The 24996-nt window shown below is 40.0% G+C and overlaps 1 protein-coding gene across 1 annotated transcript; it reads right to left on the bottom strand.

The window, feature by feature from the left end:
* Positions 1–5087, bottom strand: syngr2a (synaptogyrin 2a). Its single transcript, XM_067424369.1, has 4 exons — positions 4851–5087; positions 3086–3323; positions 1451–1584; positions 1–1354 (listed from the first exon to the last, which is right to left on the bottom strand). Exons 1-4 carry the CDS (start codon positions 4947–4949, stop codon positions 1160–1162), a joined length of 666 nt encoding a protein of 221 aa, XP_067280470.1. The 5' UTR covers positions 4950–5087; the 3' UTR covers positions 1–1159.
* Positions 5088–24996: the final 19909 nt, after the last annotated feature.

The raw sequence follows: 24996 nt of genomic DNA, 5'->3' as shown, positions 1-24996 counted from the left end.
CACATTTCAAGCCTTTATTTGTTAACATGGAAAGAATCAACTGTTTATTGCGCAGCATTTTCTTACAAAAAAAAGAGAATGTTGCAATAATTGCTGTTACAATACCAGTTGCAAAGAAAATCAACAGAAAGACAAAATTATGTGCTATGACAGGACTGTGAAAATAAAACCAAAGAAATATCTCTACCTTAAGCAAAACACAATTAAATTAAAAAAAAGTTCAATTTAGTGGCCAACTTAGATTGATTATCATTTATTCTAAATTAAGTTAATTGAGAACCGTAAAAGTGGTCTAAAACAAATGCAGGATTGTCAATTCCTAGAAAATCATTTCAAAATAAGGCACAATTTCAGTAGGCAGAGGTAGAAATCTTGCGATGAATTTGGCCTGACACAAAGAACACATTCGAAAGGTAAACTGCTAGAAGGCAACAACAATAGTACATTTTATGATTGTTTAACACTTCAAAACTCAGGTGCTTAAAGTTTACAAAAATAAGGCTCATCATCCACGCAAAGCCTATTGTCTGTCACAAAAAATTAAAGCATGTGTTTACAGTAGTTCATCGTTTCCTACCTCACGACGTCAATCGAACTATCAGTTATCTATTCCATCCTCGGTAAGACTAACAGCTTCCTTATTAACATCCTAGTTAATAAAGCCATTTGGCAATCGATTTAGTGCATATGTTTCTACAAATGGGATGTATGGCAGTGCTGTGTTTCTCAGGAATTACTTCATTGCGGTAAAGTATTTGGCACACAGAGCATGGTCACTTTCTGTTGTATAGATAGACGATATGCTATGGGAACCAATGCATATTAGCGATATAGTAATACTAAAGATTGTCTTACGTTAAGGTGGAATAGAGCAACGTCTATGTGTTTCATCAATGGAAAAATGGCAGCTGGTGTAGAGTCTAATTTGAGTGGGAGAACCAAATGCAACGCATGTTTGCACTTAGGGTTAAGTTTAGCATTTGCATCCAAACAGAATAAAAAATAAATACCTTTTTTCAAACAGGAAAATACACACTTTGCAAAGCACACCAAGTGTCAATCCCAGGTCACAATCTGAACTCCTATGTAAAATGAAAACCAAGTGGAGCGTATGAATCAGTCCACACAGGTGAGCCTCTCAGACGTGTTTAAAATGCCTTCAGTACGCTGGAGGCTGGTACCCGCTCTCTCCCGCCGTACCGGGGGTGAACGGGGACTGCTGGTACCCATCTGGAGCGCCGGAATAGGCGGAGGGGTACGGGGAAGTGTGGTCGCTGACTGGATCGTTGTAGCCCAGGCCAACATCGCCCAACCCTTGGCGGTACCGTTGAAAGGCGAACACAGTAAGCAGTGCCTTGAGAAAGAAGGAGAAGTTTGTTTCAGTTCATCGGGTGTACAAGGAGGCCATCGGGAAAGCAAAAGGAAGTCTAATAAAGTGAGATGTGCTCACCCAGGTGGCAGTGGAGAAGAAGGAAAAGGCCACCACAGCTCGGGCTGCATCGGCTGGGACGGCGGATTGTATCGTGTTAGACCACTTGTTGGCTAGGACGCAGAAACACACAAACCACAGGAACGTCCACACTCCTGATGAGAAACGGGAGAGAAGCGCAACACGTCAGTCATTAATCACTCACCCTCAAACCGTAAGACTTTCGTTCATTTTCAAAACACGAAATTTAACGAATTTAATTATATTTTTAACGAAACCTGCGAGGTATTTGTCCATCAAGCGGGTTAATCCAAGAGCGCATATTGGGCCGGATTTACCTAAAAAGGCTAATTAGCATGAGAGCGCAATTACTAAAAAAGTGCAGGTGGGAGTGGAAAGTTCTGCAAAAAAATGCTTCTTAAAGGGATAGTTCACCCAAAAATGAAAATGTGATATCTGCTTACCTTCAGGGCATCCAAGATGTAGGTGTGTTTGTTTCTTTAGTAGAACACAAATGAAGATTTTTACTTTGAACTTTGACACACTGATGTCTTAAGACATGAAGCGATCAGTTTGTGTGAGAAACCGAACAGTATTTATATAATTGTTTCCTCAACTACAACACCATGTGCATCTGCCTTTCCCTCGCCATCACTGCCTGTAAGTGAGGTCAAATTACACAAAATGGCATCGGATTGGAGTTAAAAATCTTCATTTGTGTTCTACTGAAGAAACAAACACACCTAAATATTGGATGCCCTGGGGGTAAGCAGACAGATAAACATCACATTTTCATTTTTGGGTGAACTATCCCTTTAAAGAGTCATACAGGCACTTAGTGGGTAAACCCTGGCATTACAAATGAGAATTATAATTTTTTTTCCATCCATTAAATTACTTTAATTTGCCTCTTCTTATTGGAATTATCTATTTTAACCTTAAATACTAGACTAATTGTAATATAAATAATAACCATTTTAAGTGGCTATTAACGGAACATAATTATTGCACAAATAGAATTTAGTACCAAAAGATATCCTCAAAATATTAAATTAAAATATTAAAACTCAAATTGAAAGTATGAGTGTGACCAATTAACAACAAAAACAAGAAAAGCATTAACATTAATGTTGCCTCTCCATACCTCTCAGAATAAAACGATACTGTAAATGTTGTCGATGTAATAACCAATGCACACTATGCTGTAATGTTTACCAAAGATTGCTGAAAATACCAGACGCAGGCAAAATCGAAGCATGTGGCAACAGTTTTTCAATGACTCTGGCTTTAACTAAGTCCCTTCCGCGATCTGTTATGCCATATTAAGTGTGCCAAACAGGTAATTATTGCTTTGGTATTTATTCAAATTTAAAAGCTGAGGCTTCATATCAAAGTTTCATATCAAAAGCAAGGTTGCCATTTTTGGAAAACTTTCACTAGGTGTAAATAGCCGCTGCCTAAAGTGAATATTCTTATAACTTTGACGTTTCGTCGACATCCAGCTGGCAATAGTCGTGGACGCAGGCTCTCTCAGTGAAAATGAATGCATTTATTGCTGCAGTGTGAACTGGGCTTTCAAGCTCTCTTGGTTTTAGATTAAAGCAAAAACGTGGCTCTTACACACCAATGCCAAAAAAAACCTGTAATACTTCTTACCAGAGAAAACAAGATCAGCCAAGACAATGTATTTCCTCTCTTTGGCATTGCTTATCTGGTGGAAGAAGGCATCCAGCACAAGGAAGATAACACAGGCCATGAAAGCTAAAATCCCGATACCAATTCCAAAGCTGCAAGCACTCTCGGTCTCATTGAACATGCATTTAGCTTGTTGTTCAGACGGTGGATTGATGTAGCCTTCGGAGAGGATGGTAGCAAACACTACTATGGAGAAGAGCTGCGGTGGAAAGAAGAAGAGGCAGAATTAGGGACAAACGACAGAATCTCTCCAATAACACATCACATCACACACTGAAGAAACTGCCATTGAGAGCACTGCGTATATTGAAACAGAATCTCACAGAGAACCACACTGTCATGTTGAACAGGGAAGTGTTACGCCTCTCACAAGATGTTTACTTTGGTTATAAAAAAAGAGTAGGAACCAAACAAAAAGTTAAAAAAAAATATTGAGTAAAAATACAACATACAAAGTGTGCTTGTACTATCTTTCATCAAGTCAGCATGAAACAGAAGCTGTGATAGTCTCAATTATGACGTATCTGAGTGAAACGGCTTCTCAAACAAGAACAGATGTAGGGCGGGGCTTGAATTTGTCTGTTGGGAATTGATTGGATGTTTGTGGTTTGCTATTGGTCGGTCTCATTGTGATTGACAGATTATTGTCCCGCCCATGCGCCAGCAAACATCATCAGAAAAGAGAGGGGAAATTATTTGGATTAAAGATGGACACATGAATGAAAAAAAGAGATGATGTGTACAGATAAATCCTTTAAAATTTCATAGAAAAATAAGAATGTTCAATTTTGATTTCATGGTGACTTTAGAACATTCAAAAATGTAAAATGCACATACATGCACTTTAAAAGTGTGGCTAAAATGTCTTAATACTGTAAGATGTAAGGTACAGTAGTTGTAAACAGTGTTAGGTAATTTAATCTAAAAAAAAAAAAGTAATGAATTACTAGCTACCAATTCTCCGCAGTACTGAACGAATTTCTCTCTCTATAAACTATTACTTATTACTTTTCAAAACCCATATCAACCTTGACAAGTTAAACAATACATGGAAACACGCTCTTTTAATGCTTCTAAATTATTAATCTAAAATTGCATAAATTATTCTTGAACTGACCAACGTGTGTAAAAAGAGGTCACATTAAAAACACACATTTTAACATTGCAATTTGATGTTCAAACCACTATTGTTACGGAATTGTTTTCTGTCTTAGTATTTAATGCAAATACATCAGAAGAAACTGTAATTACACAACAAAAATAGTAAAAGTAATCCCTTAGTTTACTTTTTCATGGAAAAACTAATCAGATTACTTAGTATGGTGATGAATAAATGATTGTAGGCTAGTTTGTTAAGAAAGAAAGAAAGAAAGAAAGAAAGAAAGAAAGAAAGAAAGAAAGAAAGAAAGAAAGAAAGAAAGAAAGAAAGAAAGAACACGCAAACTAGCTACAAAAAGTATTAAAAGACGGCTGCGCTAGTGTTGATGCCATCTGGATGATTTGATCCGTGTTGACAGTCACATGAGGCGAACCACAACAACAAACTCTCAAACTGAGCCATATGATCTGTGTTTTGCAACTTATGACAGCAGCACTTTTAGTTTTGCGACTAAACTCTGCTCAACTACAGCACAGTTTGAGGCCAGCAGTAACTTAATTACGATCAAATTTCATCAAGCTGGAGCACTAGCTCGATTAGCTAACGATGACTTTGATGATCTCTCACCCAACTGAACAGCCGGACGATAGTCTGCGGTTGCTTTATAAAGCTCCAAATATCAAAGGCCCCACCGGCCAGCGATGCACCGTAAGCACTCGTCTCCATGTCCGCGTTTCTGCGACTCTAGCCCGTGTTTGTTGGTGACAGATTCGGCGAACTGTCCAGCTTGATAAAGCGCAAGTTACTTTCACACTTGTTTCCTGAAAGTTGTGCGCCGCCCTTCGAGGAAGTACACGTCACGTCAATAATACATTTCCCACATGCGGTCAGTCAGTCAGTTAGTCAGTTATTCCTGCATGTCAAACAAACATATCCAAACACCCTCCAGCGCGAGTACCCTAGCAATCACCCAGAGTACCCTAGCAACCACATATAGCAACCACCCTAAGTAAGCAACCACATCTATCTATCTATCTATCTATCTATCTATCTATCTATCTATCTATCTATCTATCTATCTATCTATCTATCTATCTATCTATCTATCTATCTATCTATCTATCTATCTATCTATCTATCTATCTGTCTGTCTGTCTGTCTGTCTGTCTGTCTGTCTGTCTACCTACCTACCTTTCTATCTATCTATCTATCTATCTATCTATCTACCTACCTACCTACCTACCTACCTATCTATCTATCTATCTATCTATCTATCTATCTATCTATCTATCTATCTATCTATCTATCTATCTATCTATCTATCTATCTATCTATCTATCTATCTACCTACCTACCTGTCTGTCTGTCTGTCTGTCTGTCTGTCTGTCTACCTACCTACCTACCTACCTACCTTTCTATCTATCTATCTATCTATCTATCTATCTATCTATCTATCTATCTATCTATCTATCTATCTATCTATCTATCTATCTATCTATCTATCTATCTATCTATCTATCTATCTATCTATCTATCTATCTATCTATCTACCTACCTACCTACCTACCTACCTACCTACCTACCTACCTATCTATCTATCTATCTATCTATCTATCTATCTATCAAAAACTGTATTTGGTTTAACATCTAAAACAATGCTCGAGAGTGTTAGCGGAGTAAAAGCTTTCTCAGCAGAGGTAAAGGGTTTAGTCTGTGTTGTTCAGTTCATTATTTGACATATGGCATGAGCAGGCTTAAATATTTATGAGTGTAGGAGTTCTCCAGTGCTCTGCTGTTTGTTAGGGTGTGGGCCTGATCTTCATCACTCTGCACACAAGGACTGCCCTCCAGTTTACACAGTTAGCTCGTGATCTAACTCAAGGAGCATTGTTTGAAGGACTGCGTGGCCTCATTCACTCACAGACACATCAACCTTTACAATGTTAACTTTAAATAGCAATGATTTGTTTATAGTCTTTTTAGTTTTTTTATTTGCTTTGGTACTATTTTCACAAGCACATTTTCAAAACTCATAATGCTAATAGCAACAGATCCTCAAAAGTGCTCTTTTTTACAACTTTTCAGCATATTTTCAATTACAATGCACAAAACCACTTTTCATCTCTTACTATCAAACTTTTGATTTGCATCTCTTCTTGTTCAGTTTAATACATTTCTTTGTTATTTAATCCAACTGATCGTAATGGTTAATTGATATCGATTCTATAGACATAGTTTCCACTTTGTTTGCAATTGCTGATATTGATAACCATATGAAATTATATATTTACATTATAAATGATTAAAGGTGTGTGTTAAACCTTATTATAAAGGTGTGGGGGGGGGGGGCATGTGTATTAGCAGAACAATTGGTCAGAGTACACACCACACTAGAAGGACATTTTGTATTAGGACAGGACATTTTAAACATTCTAAAGATGTAGAAGTGTTTCTATTGGTCCATTGACCGTTTAAAAAAAGGCCCTTTTAATGCACATAAACCTGATTTTGTATGGAGCCGGAGCATCCTCAAAAATAATACATTTATAAAACAAAATACATAAATGCAAAGCACAAAATCTGATTCGAAATTCAAAACAATTCATAAATGCACAAGTAAAAGCATAAATATTTCCACAAATGCTCACACAAATGCATATTACCTAAATAAATGTAAAATCTTCACACAAATATGTATAGATCAAGTTCTTGAATTAATTTCCATCACACATTTATGGAAGATGTTGCATGTATTTATCGATCGTTGAATCTGCATTTGCGAATCGTCACACGTGCGTGGACTGCTTTGCATTTGTGTGTAGGATTTTTTGCCACCTTCCTGGCAGGTTAGGATTCATAAATATCTTTTTTTTGGAGGATGTTCTGTTTAGCCAATCATGGTGAGTTTTTAATCCACCAATCAAAACGCTCCTTCCTGAACAGACTCAAGAAGCCCAACTCTGTGCTTGTTCTGTGCATTGTTTCATGATCGGTTGTTTCATGACCTTTATGAAAAGACATTTTAATGGTTACTCTTTTTCTAGCACCTGATTAAATTTTCATTGTCACTTATTCACTGTCAAAGTTACGCCAAAATGAATGGGAGTCAATGGGATGCTAACAGCAGGTGATGGCTTGGCTAGCAATGGCCGTCCCTATGGAAAGAAAGCTTTCCGGGTGCTGGATTAGTCGCTTGTTGTTGTTGTTCTTTTTTAAACTGTAGGGGAACACAAAGACATTTGAATTACAAAAGTCTGTATCTTATTTCACAAATCAATCATGTTTCTATTACATTTAGTATCCTTTTCAACAGCTCGGATGTCTTTACAGCTTTTCGATTTTTCTGTATTGATGTTAGAGAGTCATAAAACGTTCAAATTAGTAGAAAATAGTCTACTATTTGGTACAGTCAATATACATTTTTCTTTATGATATTTCATAAACGATATTTCTTTATGGTCTTTTCAGCTGGAAAAGGGATTTTATTCCAATTCCTCATTATCTGACTCAATTTAATCATAGTTTCGAATTTAGATTAGAATGCCATTTGGTTGTTTGGTCAATTATATTTAATAGAATCACACATTTAATTATTCCGTTTAACCCTTTGTTGAAATTATACCCATTCATAACCTGAATAATTTCAGATCAAGTCAGAATCAATCAAAGTGTTACAATTTATTAACAGTCAGGTAAATGTATAATGCCAATCACATTTACATTTATGCATTTGGGAGACGCTTTTATCCAAAGTGTTACATAATCAATTCAATGGTAATCCTTAGACGACATCAAATACTCTAAAGAATGAAATCTATACCTGACTTCTGAAAAATGCATATTGCTGGGTTATCTTGAGACATCAGGCATTACGGGCTGACCTGAATACAGTATCAAGCCCTGATCTCTTTGCAACAATCCAGATAATTCAATCGGTTTCACCAAATGGTGGTTACTGGGATTATAATTAGGTTTTGGCCCCAATCGGAATTTGTGTTTGAATGGGTTCTCAATATCTGTGAAGATTCATTTACATACAGGAGGCATCCTGATCTGTGGGAGGTCACCTTCTTACTGGCATACAATATTTTCTTAACTTATTAAAACTTCTTGGAGGTTTGTATTATAGCTGGGAGAATGAGATCTCTTTACCAGACACACCAAGACATTTCAAATGATGGTAAACACATGTAGTTTTTCATTGTACTCACTTCACGTCATATAGCTTTTGTATGTGTCTTCCTGGAGAGGGAAAAAGGCAAATACAGGTGGTAACATGCAGAGGGTGAGGTGTGAGTGTATCGGTATGGTGTAGCAGGAGTGTGTTTAAATGTTCATTCTTAGAAGAGTACTTTGTTTCTCAGTCCAGACCTCCTGGCACCGGCCTTACAGCCCTCAACAGTCAGAGCAGGAAGAAAACCAAATACAGGATTATACAACTTTTCGTTTTTTATAAGATTTTGGTGAGACACAATAAATAAGTTTTAAATATTCTTTAAAAGATACATTTGTCCCAAGATAATGAACCATGTCATTATAATTATAAGTCACCTGGCTGATTTATTTAATCTGTAACAAAATTATGCCTTTTGTTAAAAAAAAAAAAGTTTGTTTTTGAATACTGGTTATTCCAAATTACACAGGAATGGTGAGAGAAATTATGTTTGTAGACCAATTTACAGGCATTCATCGCGTGTTTATGAAAATTGGACAACTTAATTGAGAGTTTAGTGCATTTAAAAATCACAGGTCAGTAAAAAAATGAAGACCACCGTTATCACAAAGACAGTGTTTGATACAATTAATTTTAAATACATTATTGACAAAGTGTCAAAATCTTGCATTTAGTCCTCCTTCTGATTATACTTTTCCTTTTAACATACTCCGTCTTGCCTCTCCAGATAAATTGAAATAACATTTTATCAACTGTGGCACTGTAAGACACAGACGAGGACACAGATGGATTAGTGCAAGTGCAAAGTTTATTATCAGAGGTAACGGACACAGGTGATACTTAGATGGGTGGTGACACTCAGACGAAGGACAATGATGGTGAAGACGATGATGAAGGTGAAGACGAAGACAATGATGACGATTGAGACTAAGATGATGGCAGGTGAGGGCTTCGAAGGAGGAAAGGTAGTAGAGGTTGGATCGGTGCAAGACCAGACAGTGTCTGCGTCCGAAACCTGGAAAATGCTGCCTTCGGAGGACACATTTGAAGGCAGGAAGGCATCAAGCAATGTCCGAATCTAATGTTTGCTTCACTTCCTGTCTCCTGAGAGACCTTCATCTGATCGATTTTTGAAGGCAGCATACATGTATCCTTCTCTGCCGTTGATATCCCACAATTCTGTGCGTTCCATTCAATGACAGTTGAGCTGGGGTAAAAAGATGGCGTCCAGAAGTCCCGTTTGCGGGTCAGTTTGTGTGTAAATGTACGTTTTTTTAACAACATATTTACACTTCTGATGTCATTTCTAGCGAGAAATCACTACTGTAGTTATTAACCCTTATGGTGTTCAGGTCTATTGGACCCATTTTCATTTTTTATCGAAATAAAAATGATACGATTAATTATTTTTTCAAACTGAGACTCATTGGCCTTGGCTCATTTTCTGTGAGGAATATTTATCAGAACACATTTTCAATGACCACACACAGTACACCCCCCATACACATTTATATTACAGACAGGATGTTCGGGTCCACTGGACCCGGGGCTCATAAAAGTGTGGGAATTGTAGGTCCTGTGTACCTCTACTCTGTCCTCCTCCTGTCAGGTCCTGCTGTTAGTGTGTGTGTGTTCATGTATATGGTTTATGAGGACACAGATGTGTACAATGACATGGATATTACAACGTAAACATAGTTTATGACGATATCTGTGTCCTCTGTGTTTTTTGAAATACAAAAAATGCCAAAAGTTTTCTGTGATGGGCATGAGTAGGGTTAGTGTAGGGGGATATATTATACAGTTTGTACATTAGAAAAACCAGTATGCCTATGGAGAGTAACCATATACCACATATCCAAGTGTACATGCGTGTGTGTGTGTGTGTGTGTGGGGGGGGGTTGCGTGCGTGTGTGTGTGTGTGCATGTGTTATGGTTGTGTGTGTGTATGTGTGCGCATGAGTGTGTGTGGGTGCGTGTGAGAGAGATTGTGTGTAAGTGTAAGAGAGTAGCTACAAGAGTGAGTTTTGTTTCTACCCCTGCCGTTTCCACACAAGGTAGCAATTCTTAAATGTGATATAACAAAAGGTAAAAAGAAAATATTAACGATATACGCTGTTTATATTGCTTGTAATTGGGATGAAGTAAACATCTGTTGAGTATTTTAACATAATATTTTAGTTTGAGGTGAATTAAAAACCCCAAAATGCAGCAGGTCCACCAGACCCACGAACAATGGCTGAGTAACAAAAATATGAACACCACACAAGGGTTAAATATGTGTTTAGTTATCACCAAAGCTCTCTCTATTTAGCTGTAGATCATTAAACTGTTACACTGCCTTAGAAGTCAGTCCGAAATTAGTTTCACGAGGTACCTTCACGCACAAAACGCTGCCTTACAAGTCATTGTCTGATGAGGCAACGAGTCAGCAGTTTTCAGATGCAGCCAGTGAGTGTGAAGGTGAGCCAGGTTGATATAAGGTGACTGGTGATGGTGCACAGGTGCTCAGAATGCCTGTGATGGTGAACGAGTGGGTGTGGCAGTGTCTGATGGCTGTGAGGGCGTGACAGGCACACATTTTAGAATCTACATAGAGAGACAATGCAGGATATACAAGTCTGGAGATCCCTTCAGCCTTGGAAAAGCAATACACAGCCCTGAATAGATATGTTTCTTTAAAACCAACAGTTAAAATATTTCTTGTTTTTTTTTAATCTCTGTGAAAAATTATCTGTGATTCTTTCTGCGGCTGATTTACTAATTACAATACCCAAGGATCTAACTACCTGTTGTAGCGACTCAGGCGAATCAAACACACAATCGCCAGTTACATTTAACAAATATGTTTTGAAAGTTGTGCTCACTAGCATACCTTCCCCCCAACACAACAGAGGGAGATTCTTCAGTCACCCTGGAAACCATCTGATAAGATCTTTTTATGGCCGGAAAGAATGTGGCCACAGAGCTTTTGACACAGAGACACAGAGCTTTTGCCTCAAATTATAGACAAACCATCTATAAATGAACATGCACCCCAGGACATTATATGTAAACACATAATTGTTTTGTAAAATGTTTCTTCTGTATGGTATTTTGCATCTTTTTGTCTGTGTCTTAACAAAGTACTAGTTCAGATAACCTCATATATGTCATGTCTCCTATCAAATTAATGCTCACTTCACGACTTACACTTCCAGGTATATCACTTATTCAGAAAATGCAGTGTGTGTTTGTTGCATTAATTATAGTATGAAGACTCAGAGACCCACTGAGTCGAACCTTCAAACAAAGAGCAATAAAGTCTGCTGAGGAATTTCCCGCCGGGAAATCCCAACACTCTCATTGGTTAAGTCTAACCCTGGAGGGTGGGACTACGGCCAGACCATAAAAGGAGGACCTCGGATGCCCTCCGCCCCTCTTACACTCTTCCGCTCTCTCTTCTCTCTCTGGCTGAACCAACACGTCATCGTGGCTGGCTCTTGAGCCAGGCCACCAATGCAGGCCCTCCAAGCAGGCCTCATCTCTTCCAAAAATCTTCTCTTCTACAATCCGATCTTCAAGAACACGAAGCATCGCTAAAGCAAACAGCCGCTTCCCTCCCAACCTCGGAAAGGACCGCCGGACATGCAGGACATTTGAACACGCAGAGACACATACGCACACAAGCGAGAAGCCAAAACGAAACCAAAAAGAATGCAAGTATTCTATTTCTTACTGCTGTAAAGAGGGTGTGTTATTCTCCCGTTGGGATAAATTAACTCCGTGAAGGTCGTATTTGGTTGAACTGAAGGAAAGCTGTTTCCTACCCTCCCCCACTCTCTTTGTCTCTCTCTCTCCCTCTCTCTTTGTCTCTCTCTCTCTTTTATCTCTCTTTAACTTCAGTCTATTCATTATTCTCTTTTATGTATTCTTTCGTTAATATCTATACTTCTACTCTCTTGATGCATATTTAGTATGTACTTTCTGTGTGAATTGTAGTGTTATTTTTAGTCTGTGTTTATTAAACCTTCAAAGGACATTTAATGAGTTGAATCTGTTATTCTGCCACATACACAAAGTCAATGAAACTTGCGATCTAAACGTTACCTAACTGCTTATGCTACTATGTTAGTAAAGTAAACTGTATGACCATTTGAAATATTGAACTTATCCTGATCAGTAAAGTTAATGTTTCTTATGCGCTTGTAAAGCAGTAATCCCTTTATTGAGAATTGATTTGAAAAGTCTATAACTAATTTGCAGGACAAACTTAGTAGGATAATTTCAAGCAATTCCGTAAAGGGTTACTTGTATTTAATTAAACAATTTTCCCTATCGGAAAATTTTAATACGTAATGAACAACTGGCAAATCATATTCATAAATTCATGAATATTGAATATTAAATCCCTTTTGAGTTAATTATTCCCCGAGACATTAAACTCATTAGTCGTTGTTGTTACATGTATTTGGTGGAGAATGCGGGCAAGTTTCAAACGTTTGTGTATGTGTGAATGATATTCATATTCTATTCATTGTGTATTTTTGAGGTATTAATAACCTGCACGCGCGTTTTGTTTCGTTTTTGTTTTGTTGTTGTTTGGTGAATTATGAACGGTACGCGCAAAGCGAACCCAAGCATAAACAGATGCTGAGAAATGTTGAAGTAGCCGGATTATATTAATAAAAATATGAACGGTACGAAAATCCGCGTGATCTCCGAAACCCCCTGCAGCCGTAGGCGCAATAGGTTTTATCTGCGTGATTTCCAAACAAATGTATTGTAGAAAATCCATACATTTGACTCGAGCAATATATTATGTGTTCCATCAAAATAATGAGATTTTGATGATGTCTGTAGACACGTACGTTGCGTTATCCCGCTTGATCTGAACTACGGAAAGTTTCTATCATTGCGGAAGATTGGGACAGGGCGAGACTCTCCTGTACAATATAAGGGGCCTCAGAATAATTATTATATCGTTAAGATAAACGATAACTCCTGGTTTAAGTCTGGCTTAGCTAACCAAAGACTTGAGACCTAAAACATTTGAATCAGAAATGCTGAAAACCGTCAGCCATATTGATAAATGTCTATTGGAGTCCATGTAAAATGCGTGAATAGGCAGAAGATAAATTCCTGTTTGTCACCCGTTTCGTTGCTCGTGCACATAAAGTGCAGTCATTTTTAAATGAGTGCAAAAGCCAGTAAAGTGCAAAACGCCAGGGCGACTCAGAAATTGCAACGCCGCTTGCAAACCGCCAGAGGGCGACTCAAGAATTGCAACGCCGCTTGCAAACCGCCAGAGGGCGACTCAAGGATTGCAACGCCGCTTGCAAACCGCCAGAGGGCGACTCAAGAATTGCAACGCCGCTTGCAACCCGCCAGAGGGCGACTCTAGAACCAGACAAAGCCATCTGGTGAGCATTTCCGCCTAACTAACTCTAGTCTAGGGCGGGCGCAATAGCGCCATCGTGTGGATAAATTCGGATAGTTTCACTCTCCGTTATGTGATTCTGCCTTAACAAAATAAGTTTGAGCCTATAAATTGTTTATTGCTTACTGTTGTACACAGTTTCATTTATACAATTTTTCTAGCAACAACCAAATCTCCTTTCTCGCTGATTAAACACCCTTATTCGAATTTGAAGTTTAAAAAGAAACATAACTTCCTCTAACTCAAAGTGAAATTAGGTTTAAGTCACAGACAGTCCAATTGGAAGGAAGGACGCCACCGTGTGGCTATACCCTGTTACATCAGCGCAACACTAAATCCCTACGCCCTTCCTGATTAATTCTTTTATTTGGATAACTCCCACTTAGAGATTAATCGTTATAGGATAAGATTTTTGATTGGCTTTCTTTTATTTGATTTTTCCTTACAGGCTTATTTAAATTTCATTTAAACTTGCTTTGAATTTAATTTGAATTAAGTTGAGCTTCTAATTTTTTTATTTTATTTTATTTTTATTTATAATTTTATTTTAATTTTTAATTTTCAATTTTAATTTTTAATTTTAATTAAATTTTTAATTAAAAATTATTATTATTATTTTATTTTTTTTTTTATTATTATTTTTTTTTTTTATTATTATTATTATTTTTTTTTTTTCTCTGCAAAAGTTTTTCTTTTCCCCTACCATTGGGAATAAAGCTCAGTCTGGTAATTACAAACAGTATCAAAAGTGCTTTTGTTTTATCATTACTTGACAGAAACTTTTGCCTTTTTCTAAATTGCTCTTGATATTTAATCTTCCACTTAAGCGACCTCAATCCACCCCGGATGAGCTAAATGGGATAACCCATAGTACAAGCCGAATTTTAGTATATCTTGAGCATTTAGCCAATTAATTTCCCTAACACTCCCGGCGCGCACGCTGACATTCCTTTCATTACAGACCAATTCCTCTTGTGTTTGTTTCCACTGTGCTCTTTCCTATCCTCACTGTTGGACTATCACGATTGTGTTTCTTTCAGTTCACCAAGAGACCCCAAGGAGAATTAGATAGTCCCGGGACAACCGAGCAGCAGTTCACCAAGTGACAACCAGGGCTACCGCCCACCTAATTGTCTGAATTGTCTAATTATCTAACTGTCTACATCAGTTAGCCAAAATTCCCAGCTATCCGTACGATAGCTCGTTAGCTTAGAACAAGCTTGCATTGGCTCTCTCTCTGTGTGTGTGTGTGTGCTGTGTTTCTCTCGCCCGCAGTAATGTTCCCTGCATCCAGTTCCGCCGTCCCGTGGGACCGCCTAACGACATGGCTGGAAGCGCTAACGGCCACCAGTCAAGGAAGTCTGAGGCAGCCGAGCCAGGAGCAACTGGACACCGAGCTAGACCAGCTGATGACACACGACCCCACGCACAGCTACTCCAACAAGGAAGTGGCCAAGATCCTCGGAAGCCTCGCCCACGTCCTCATCGCACAGGCACGTCTAAGCGAAGGGAGCTACGACAACCTGGAACATGAGGCAGCAACGCTAAAGCTTCAAGCCAAGGAGGCCCGGAGAGACCAAGCCCTCACCCAGCTTCGTCTAGATCAGCTTCTAGACACAGAGAAAGACGACGAAACAGACAAAGAACAAAGAAAAGAAATAGAAAGACTTCAAAAGACCCTGAAGGAGCTCCGTCGTGACACCGACCGACGAATACAGTCAGAGAAAGACGCCAGGAAACAACTCGACGAAAAGCTTCGGCGTGGCGAATCCCTCCTGGAGAGAGCCACTGATGAACTTAAAGACAGAGACATTAAAGCTAAAGTCTATGCAAAACATTTGCAGTCGGCACAAGCCGAGATCGACGAGCTCATCCAGCAAAGACACGAGCTCAAAGATGAACTTGACATGGTGCAAAGAGAACTGAGACAATCATATATAGTGCAACGTTACCGGAAGGGGGAAACACACAACACACAGTTTCCCCTGACCAGTTACTCCGCACATTTTAGCCACGAAGCAAGAGCTACGAAGGGGAATGACAGCCCCCTGTTTAAAAGAGCACCCGCCAGTCTCCACGAATCCCCGTCAGCAGCAAAGGAAAGGACGCCCTTCCAGGAAGTCAAGGTCAACAGCCACGAAGCTTCAAAGAACCTTGACAAGCTGGCCAGAAATATTCCTACCTTCAGCCCAGACCCGGCAGGAGGACACGACGTCCACGCATACTTAAAAGACATAGACTTTTACTTGCAAACTGTCGCTCACGCGAACAACTGGGACAGACTGTACCTGCTCAGGGCCACGTCTAATCGTGACGTACGCAGCTTTCTGGATCGACAACCAGAGGCCATCAAAGCGGACTACTGGCATCTACGACAAGCTCTAATTCGTGAGTACTCCGATCCCGAGTCAGACCAGGGGTTCATCACTGCCATGGACCTCAAGCAAGCTCGACGTGAGACCTCACAGAACTTTTATAACAGACTGCGACGTGCCTACTTCGGGACACGTAACGACCCAGGCATGGAGGAGGACATCAACTTCAAAACTCTTTTCCTCCGAAACCTGCACCCTACCATCAGTTACCATCTGGGGGTGCTGGCGTGCCCGCGCAGCATGGGCACGCAACAGTTAAGAGACTTGGCTCACAAAGCTTACGTCAAACAGAAAACCATTTCTGAAAAGACTGTAAAACAGCCCACCATCTGCCCTGTCTCTGAGCACCACCCAGAGCTAACCCTGGAGGGCGCCAAACAGAACCACAGTTACCGACCCGTCAACAGAGAGTGCAAACCACTCCAAGCCAGCAGAGGGCAGCGTGGTCATAATGGCGACCGTCTACGGTACCAGAGCGATCGCTCTGAAGGATCCTGGGACCCGCCTCGCCCAAAAAGCCAGCGAAGAGGCCACTCTCGACGGGACAATGGTAGGCCCAGACCTGAACCCACGTCTGGCAAAGAAAGTGTAGCTGCTTCTGAAGTTATAGAGCTCATAAAGCTCCTGAAAGAGCTCCTCCGACAGAAACCTCACAAGGAAGACAAGAAGGACGGACCAGGTACAGCACGACTAGACATGATACCTGAAATCAACCTTCCCGCCCTTCCTGCAACTGAATCATCCACCCTGAACACTGTTCCCCAACCACGGACTAGTGTAATAACTGTTGCACCCCCACACGTCAGCAGCACACACTCACGACAGCTGACAGCAACAGCCTCTAATCAAGACAGTAACATGGGGCAGCCCAGCGTACCAAAAAGCGCTGTTTTGATTGTTTGCACGCATAATGAGACACTTGACACATATCCAGACGGCTTATCAAGCAACACACAGGTCCCCACACCAAGACTCCTGGGAAACCTAATCGAGAAGGGGATGGCTCGAAAACTCTATCTGACTATCACTATGGAAAGGGCATTTAAGCTCGAAGCCCTAGTTGACACTGGCTCCGACCTCACGCTTATATCCGCCCAACTGTTTGAAAGACTCAGATTTGAAGCACAGAGGCAAAATCGCACCCTTAGCCTTCATACTTGTAAGCTAAATGTGCAGTCGTATAGCCAAAACGACATCCAGCTCAAGCACGTAGCTTCCATCCACCTGACAATTGGACCTATGAGGCTGATACACCCCGTCTATATCTCCCCTATGAACACTTATCCGTTTCTCATCGGAAAAGACCTGCTGGACCGCTTCGAACCCGTACTGGACTTCAAACAGCTGAAAGTCTGGGCTCAAGTGCGTGACCCTCTGCCCCTTCAGACACACACATCGTCTGAGCAAGACTGTCAAGTCACAGAGGTCACGGGAACTCCCACAGAGCCAGACTGCCAGGTCACAAAGGCCACGGGACCCCCTGCAGCACACTGTGACAACACAGCTTCAGCCCCAAAGGCAAGTTCAAATTCGCTAATTTGCACATTTCAGCTATCCAAAGACTCTGATGCCTTCTGCCCCCAGGTCATGAATGACCTACAGCTGAATGACATTGTCACAACGAACAGTATCCCTGCACTGTGGGCAGACAACTCAACAAAAAGTCTACCACTGTGCAATACAATCAGTAAAAACACAACACACGGCGACATGTGGGCACCCCCGCACCCCACATCCAGCCCCATTGTTGCAGTGCTAACCCACAGCAAGCGATCGACACCGGCTACAATGCCTCCCTTGCAGCTGCTATCGCTAACGCCGCAGTTTTCACACAACGATATTGCGGATACGCAAGCCTCTGACACTGCAACAAAGACAATTCTTGACCACCTCTCAGACCCCTCCAACCACCCTATCACTGACTCTGAGCTCATTGATGACTCTAGCCACAAGCATCTACATAACTCCAGACACATGATGCGTATTATGGACAACATTCTCTGGTGTGCACCCGATGGCAACACAGCGCCACAGCTTGTAGTGCCACGGTCGCAAAGGGGGGTGATGCTAATGTACGCCCACAACACACCATGTGCTGGACACCACGGCACCAGAGCCATGTATGACACACTGAAACAGGTGGCATATGGGCCTGGGATGCATCAAGATGCAGCAGAGTATGTTAGAGAAGGGCTAGTTCGCTGCCAGTTCCAACCAGCAAACCCGAACCACAGAGCCCCACTGCAACACAGAGGGACCACGTTCCCATGGTCAAACCTACAAATCGACCGGGTAGAACCCCTGCCCAGGTCCACAAAAGGCAAAAAGTACTTTCTCACAGTGGTGTGCCAGTTTACCAAGTGGGTGGAGTGTCAACCAGCACCCAACGACACCGCCCAGACCACGGCATACCATCTGATGAATCACATCTTTTTCCTATCAAGATTGCCACTGAGAATCAACTCAGACAGAGGCATCCACTTCACTACTGAGGCCATGCAACAGATCTGGAAATGCCTAAGAAACGCGGCCGTGATCATGCTCCTGTGCCTCCAGACAATCAGAGGCCAGCCACCACCAGACATCATCACACCGGGTCCAACCTCGGGCATCGCACTGAGAGAGCAACCTGGACTGCTGATCACCAACTGCAAATGAATCCTCAAAAGAAAGACGTACTCTCCTGAACTTCACATCAGCAGCGCAAGCTCCTCCAGCCCTGCACACAAACGCAGAAGGGGGGAGGAGCCCAAGCCCTCTGCCCAACCTTATACCAGCTTCAAGAACCTTCTCCTCCAACACCAGGTAGCCACCTTGTAGGCAATACTGCCAAGCCCCACACTATGTCATGCATGTGATTTGAGAAAGAAGGCCTTTAACGAACACAAGGCCGCCTCTGAAGGGATTCTCAAAACCCCAATGACTTTGAACTTTGAAACAGAGAAACCAAAGTGGATCACCAGAAGGCACCCAGCCTGGCCACAATGCGAGGCACCCTCTGGAAAAGTTCCTAGTCAGCATAGGACATAAAAGTGTCAAGATGCACAGTCCATCTTCCTAGGCAGGAGACCTAAGTGACTGACTGGCCATTGCGAGGAACATGGTTCCACCCAGGGCTGCAGAAAGCCCACAGCACACCTGCACCACACAAACAGACTTCTGGATGACAGGTGACGCACCGTCAGGGCACCTGCTGCCTCGACACCTGCTGCACAAGCACAGAGACCTGAACTGGGCTACTGTCTGCCTTATCTGCCGTGGAACGACCATAACTTCCGGAGACACAAACAACTGGAGCCTAACATGGCTATGGTGTGTCTGATCTTCCTGAATCTTTGATATCGCTCGTTGTTGTCCATAGGAGGGACAACAACTAGCGAAAGGGGGGATTATGTAGCGACTCAGGCGAATCAAACACACAATCGCCAGTTACATTTAACAAATATGTTTTGAAAGTTGTGCTCACTAGCATACCTTCCCCCCAACACAACAGAGGGAGATTCTTCAGTCACCCTGGAAACCATCTGATAAGATCTTTTTATGGCCGGAAAGAATGTGGCCACAGAGCTTTTGACACAGAGACACAGAGCTTTTGCCTCAAATTATAGACAAACCATCTATAAATGAACATGCACCCCAGGACATTATATGTAAACACATAATTGTTTTGTAAAATGTTTCTTCTGTATGGTATTTTGCATCTTTTTGTCTGTGTCTTAACAAAGTACTAGTTCAGATAACCTCATATATGTCATGTCTCCTATCAAATTAATGCTCACTTCACGACTTACACTTCCAGGTATATCACTTATTCAGAAAATGCAGTGTGTGTTTGTTGCATTAATTATAGTATGAAGACTCAGAGACCCACTGAGTCGAACCTTCAAACAAAGAGCAATAAAGTCTGCTGAGGAATTTCCCGCCGGGAAATCCCAACACTCTCATTGGTTAAGTCTAACCCTGGAGGGTGGGACTACGGCCAGACCATAAAAGGAGGACCTCGGATGCCCTCCGCCCCTCTTACACTCTTCCGCTCTCTCTTCTCTCTCTGGCTGAACCAACACGTCATCGTGGCTGGCTCTTGAGCCAGGCCACCAATGCAGGCCCTCCAAGCAGGCCTCATCTCTTCCAAAAATCTTCTCTTCTACAATCCGATCTTCAAGAACACGAAGCATCGCTAAAGCAAACAGCCGCTTCCCTCCCAACCTCGGAAAGGACCGCCGGACATGCAGGACATTTGAACACGCAGAGACACATACGCACACAAGCGAGAAGCCAAAACGAAACCAAAAAGAATGCAAGTATTCTATTTCTTACTGCTGTAAAGAGGGTGTGTTATTCTCCCGTTGGGATAAATTAACTCCGTGAAGGTCGTATTTGGTTGAACTGAAGGAAAGCTGTTTCCTACCCTCCCCCACTCTCTTTGTCTCTCTCTCTCCCTCTCTCTTTGTCTCTCTCTCTCTCTTTTATCTCTCTTTAACTTCAGTCTATTCATTATTCTCTTTTATGTATTCTTTCGTTAATATCTATACTTCTACTCTCTTGATGCATATTTAGTATGTACTTTCTGTGTGAATTGTAGTGTTATTTTTAGTCTGTGTTTATTAAACCTTCAAAGGACATTTAATGAGTTGAATCTGTTATTCTGCCACATACACAAAGTCAATGAAACTTGCGATCTAAACGTTACCTAACTGCTTATGCTACTATGTTAGTAAAGTAAACTGTATGACCATTTGAAATATTGAACTTATCCTGATCAGTAAAGTTAATGTTTCTTATGCGCTTGTAAAGCAGTAATCCCTTTATTGAGAATTGATTTGAAAAGTCTATAACTAATTTGCAGGACAAACTTAGTAGGATAATTTCAAGCAATTCCGTAAAGGGTTACTTGTATTTAATTAAACAATTTTCCCTATCGGAAAATTTTAATACGTAATGAACAACTGGCAAATCATATTCATAAATTCATGAATATTGAATATTAAATCCCTTTTGAGTTAATTATTCCCCGAGACATTAAACTCATTAGTCGTTGTTGTTACACTGTTTTACCTGTACTACAGGAGTCTTCTAGTTGGTGTACAGCCATAATCTCACTCTTAAGCCCCATTCGGACTGGATTAGTTTAACATGGAGACGTGGGGGTAAAGTAATTATTACCAGAGGTTCTCTGTGATTTTAGTCCCGTCCGAATGTGCCATCTCGGTAATCATCATGGACAATGTCAGTGAAGATTACATAGACTTTTACCTTCTGTTAAAAGGTCTGGAAAAATTAAATCGCATCCTGTGCGAATTGGCCATTAATATTACAGATGTCCTGAGGTAAAATTACTTTACCCCCACCTCCCCATGTTAAACTAATCCAGTCCGAATCAGGCTTTATATTGAGTCACATGGAGACCTGAGGCATCAGAGAATAACTTAAGCCCTTTTCGGACTGGATTACTTTAACATGGGGACGTGGGGGTAAAGTAATTTTACCTCAGGACATCTGAAATATTAATGGCCAATTCGCACAGGATGCGATTTAATTTTGTAATTAAACAATTTAAAAAACGGTAACGTCATACGCACATGACGTCAAGGAGGTGCGTAAAGCGAGTTACTCCTCCCACTTCTGCTAGTTTTACTGAGATGTCTTATCCCGTGCGAATTGGCCATTAATATTACAGACGTCCTGAGGTAAAATGACTTTACCCCCACGTCCCCATGTTAATCTAATCCCGTCCGAATAGGGCTTTAAATGCCTCCAGAATCACAGAGATCTGATCTTTGTTTTTCAGAAATAATAAAGTGTCATCAGCAAGTTGACTTATAGTTAAAGTGAAATCTCCTATCTCAATACCTCTAACTTGAGAGCAATGCAGAGTGTAAAGATTTTATATTTCACCTGCTAATAAAAATAAAAGGGGGAAATATAGGGCATCCCTGTCTAATGCCTCTTTGGATAACAAAACGAGAAGACGTACCACCAGATAAAGAAACACTTCTTGAGAATGTGTGCATCATATTCTTTTCAAGGTTGGGCCAAAACCAAAGTGATTAAGGGCCTGCTACATGAAATTAGGCTCAACGGTATCGGCCCGGTATCGGTCAACAGCCCTTAACGAAATAAGGGCTTCCTCATTTACTAAATCTGAGTAATCTAAAATTTCCAACACCAATCTAATGTTGTTTGAAATACTTCTTCTTTTCATAAATCCAGACTGTGTGACAGATAAGATTTCCTCCAAACAAGGTTTTAATCTATTGGCAAAAAGAGATGCTAATCCGAGTTAAGGAGTGTTATTGGCCGCCCGTTGTCTAAGTACAAAATGTCTTTATTAGGTTTTGGAATTAGTTACTCCCTGTTTCATAGATTAATTTACTGCACACTCATTGAACAAATTCAAAATAAATTCTCTAATATCTTCCCAAAAAACTCTGTAAAACTCAAAAGGTAAACTATCAGGTCCTGGGCTTTTATTAAAAGGTGTTTTTTTTTATGTTTTTTATAGAAATTTTATAGAAAACTTTCAACACTCATATTTAATCATTTCCCAATTTAAATTATGAGAAATATTAGCATTTTTTAAAGAATAAATTATGCCTTTAATATTAATATTTAGAATTGTGTAATAAAGAGATATTTAATTGGTTTAACCCTGGTTTCCTAAATGAGTTACAGTTAAGTTCAGACATTTCTAAGTCAATACCTGAGTGATCAGTTAAAGGTGCATTGGAAATAGAACATGATTTAACAGAAGAAATCAAAAGAAATCAGATATTAGCCACAAATCAATACGTGATTTTTGTGTCAAATCAGATTTGAACCAAGTAAAGGAAGAGGAATCGTGTAATAATCTATAAATATTTACCAACGAGAGACTGGAATTAATCATATTGTTAACAGTGGTAGTGCTATATTTTGGTAGCCTGGACGCCAGCCGAACTTAGCCCCGCACACAATTTTTAGGTGGGGCGGTTCGGTCTGGCCTCGATCCATAGAGGAGTAATTATCCCCGAACAGAAACTGTGGCTTACTAAATGAAATACTGTGCTGTTAATTGGCCATTAGGCAGGCATACATGTGATAGTGGATTTGAATAATGGCTGGTACAAAACAAAAGATTCATAACAAAAGAATAATGAGGATTACGCCTCAGACATTCAAACGTGTGAAACGATCGTCGAGAGAGCACATTGTAGCATTAATTGAGCTGTTCTCCTCACCAGACATTAGACAAAAGACTGCAAACGTGTCTTCAGGCCAACAAAAAATGTTTCATAACATTCATAGTTTTGGACATAACAGCCTCAGATTTTAAATAAAGCAAGAACACACTTGTGCCTTCACTTTAATTGTAGTTTTTGGGCGTTATACGACATTCACATAATATCATAATATGTTTATACAATATTTTAAATATTTTTATTTTTTTATTTTTATGTTTTAGCCTATATATCTTTATATTAATAACTGTATGCGTAATTCTGAGTATTCAGCTGTAAACTCTCAGGTGTTGCCTTTCTAAATACATATTGGTTATGTATATTCAGAATAACCTGTAGGCAGCTGTCTTTTTACTATGAGTATGTCTAAATGCTCAATTTGCCAAATGGAGGGGTGACAGGCAAGGGGGAATATTTAACAGTATCTACTCATGAGGAGAAGTTAGATCAAGAATTGCACAAAATACGTTAGAGAGCAGCTAACAACACGACTTACACAGGCGCCATCTTGGCCCCGCTCCTCCCCTGGGTTATTAGCAAGCATGCTCATCAGTGCAGCAGAGTAATGAGAGGAAAAGATATGGAAATAGAAAAGAGATATTATTAAAAGGTTAAAAATTGGTCACACTGCATTAAATTATAGTATTTGTAGAATAGGGAAGCAAAAAACAGGAAAAATGTGATAAATGTGGGGATCCTGAGCATATTAGAGTGTGCTGCGCATTAAAGGGAGAGACAACAGTTAACTCAAGAGTTAGGATGGATGGGAGCTGCTTTATTTATTTATCTATCTATCTATCTATCTATCTATCTATCTATCTATCTATCTATCTATCTATCTATCTATCTATCTATCTATCTATCTATCTATCTATCTATCTATCTATCTATCTATCTATCTATCTAATCTATTTATTTATTTATTTATTTAGAGTGATAGATTCTTTCATCTCTTCCAAAGCCTGTACACTCCACACTCCAGATCAGTAGGTGGCGGAAAAGCACCATTCAAGTTGGTTTGCCAATCTGCCATTAAATACCAGAAGAAGAAGAAGAAGAAGAAGAAGAAGAAGAAGCGCAGCAGAGTGGAAGATCATCAAGACAAGATATTTTATATGAAATTATTTTAACTATGTATAGAGTGAATAAGTTAGGAGTTGAGATTTGTGTTTTGTGGGTTCCAGCACATGTGGGAGTGGATGGAAATGAGGAAGTCAATCATGTTGCAAAACAGGCCATATTAGTAAACATGATCACTTAAAACACTGCTTAATAATGGATTGAATAATCATAAAATAAACAATGCATTAATTCATAAAACATCTGTTTAATAGGATTTAAAAGGTAATGTAGGTTTTTTTATTTTATATATATATATATATATATATATATATATATATATATATATATATATATATATATATATATATATATATATATATATTATTATTATTATTATTATTATTATTATTATTATTATATTATTATTTAGTACTTCCATATCCGTCAATGGCCCACACTCCAGTCCAGTAGGGGGCGGAAATGCACCTATCGTTTGTTTAGCAACTGCCATAAAAAGCCAGAAGAA

The sequence above is a fragment of the Pseudorasbora parva genome, chromosome 2, assembly GCF_024679245.1.
Source record: "Pseudorasbora parva isolate DD20220531a chromosome 2, ASM2467924v1, whole genome shotgun sequence".
Classification (NCBI taxonomy): Eukaryota; Metazoa; Chordata; class Actinopteri; order Cypriniformes; family Gobionidae; genus Pseudorasbora; species Pseudorasbora parva.
This window is presented reverse-complemented; position numbering and strand designations above follow the sequence as displayed.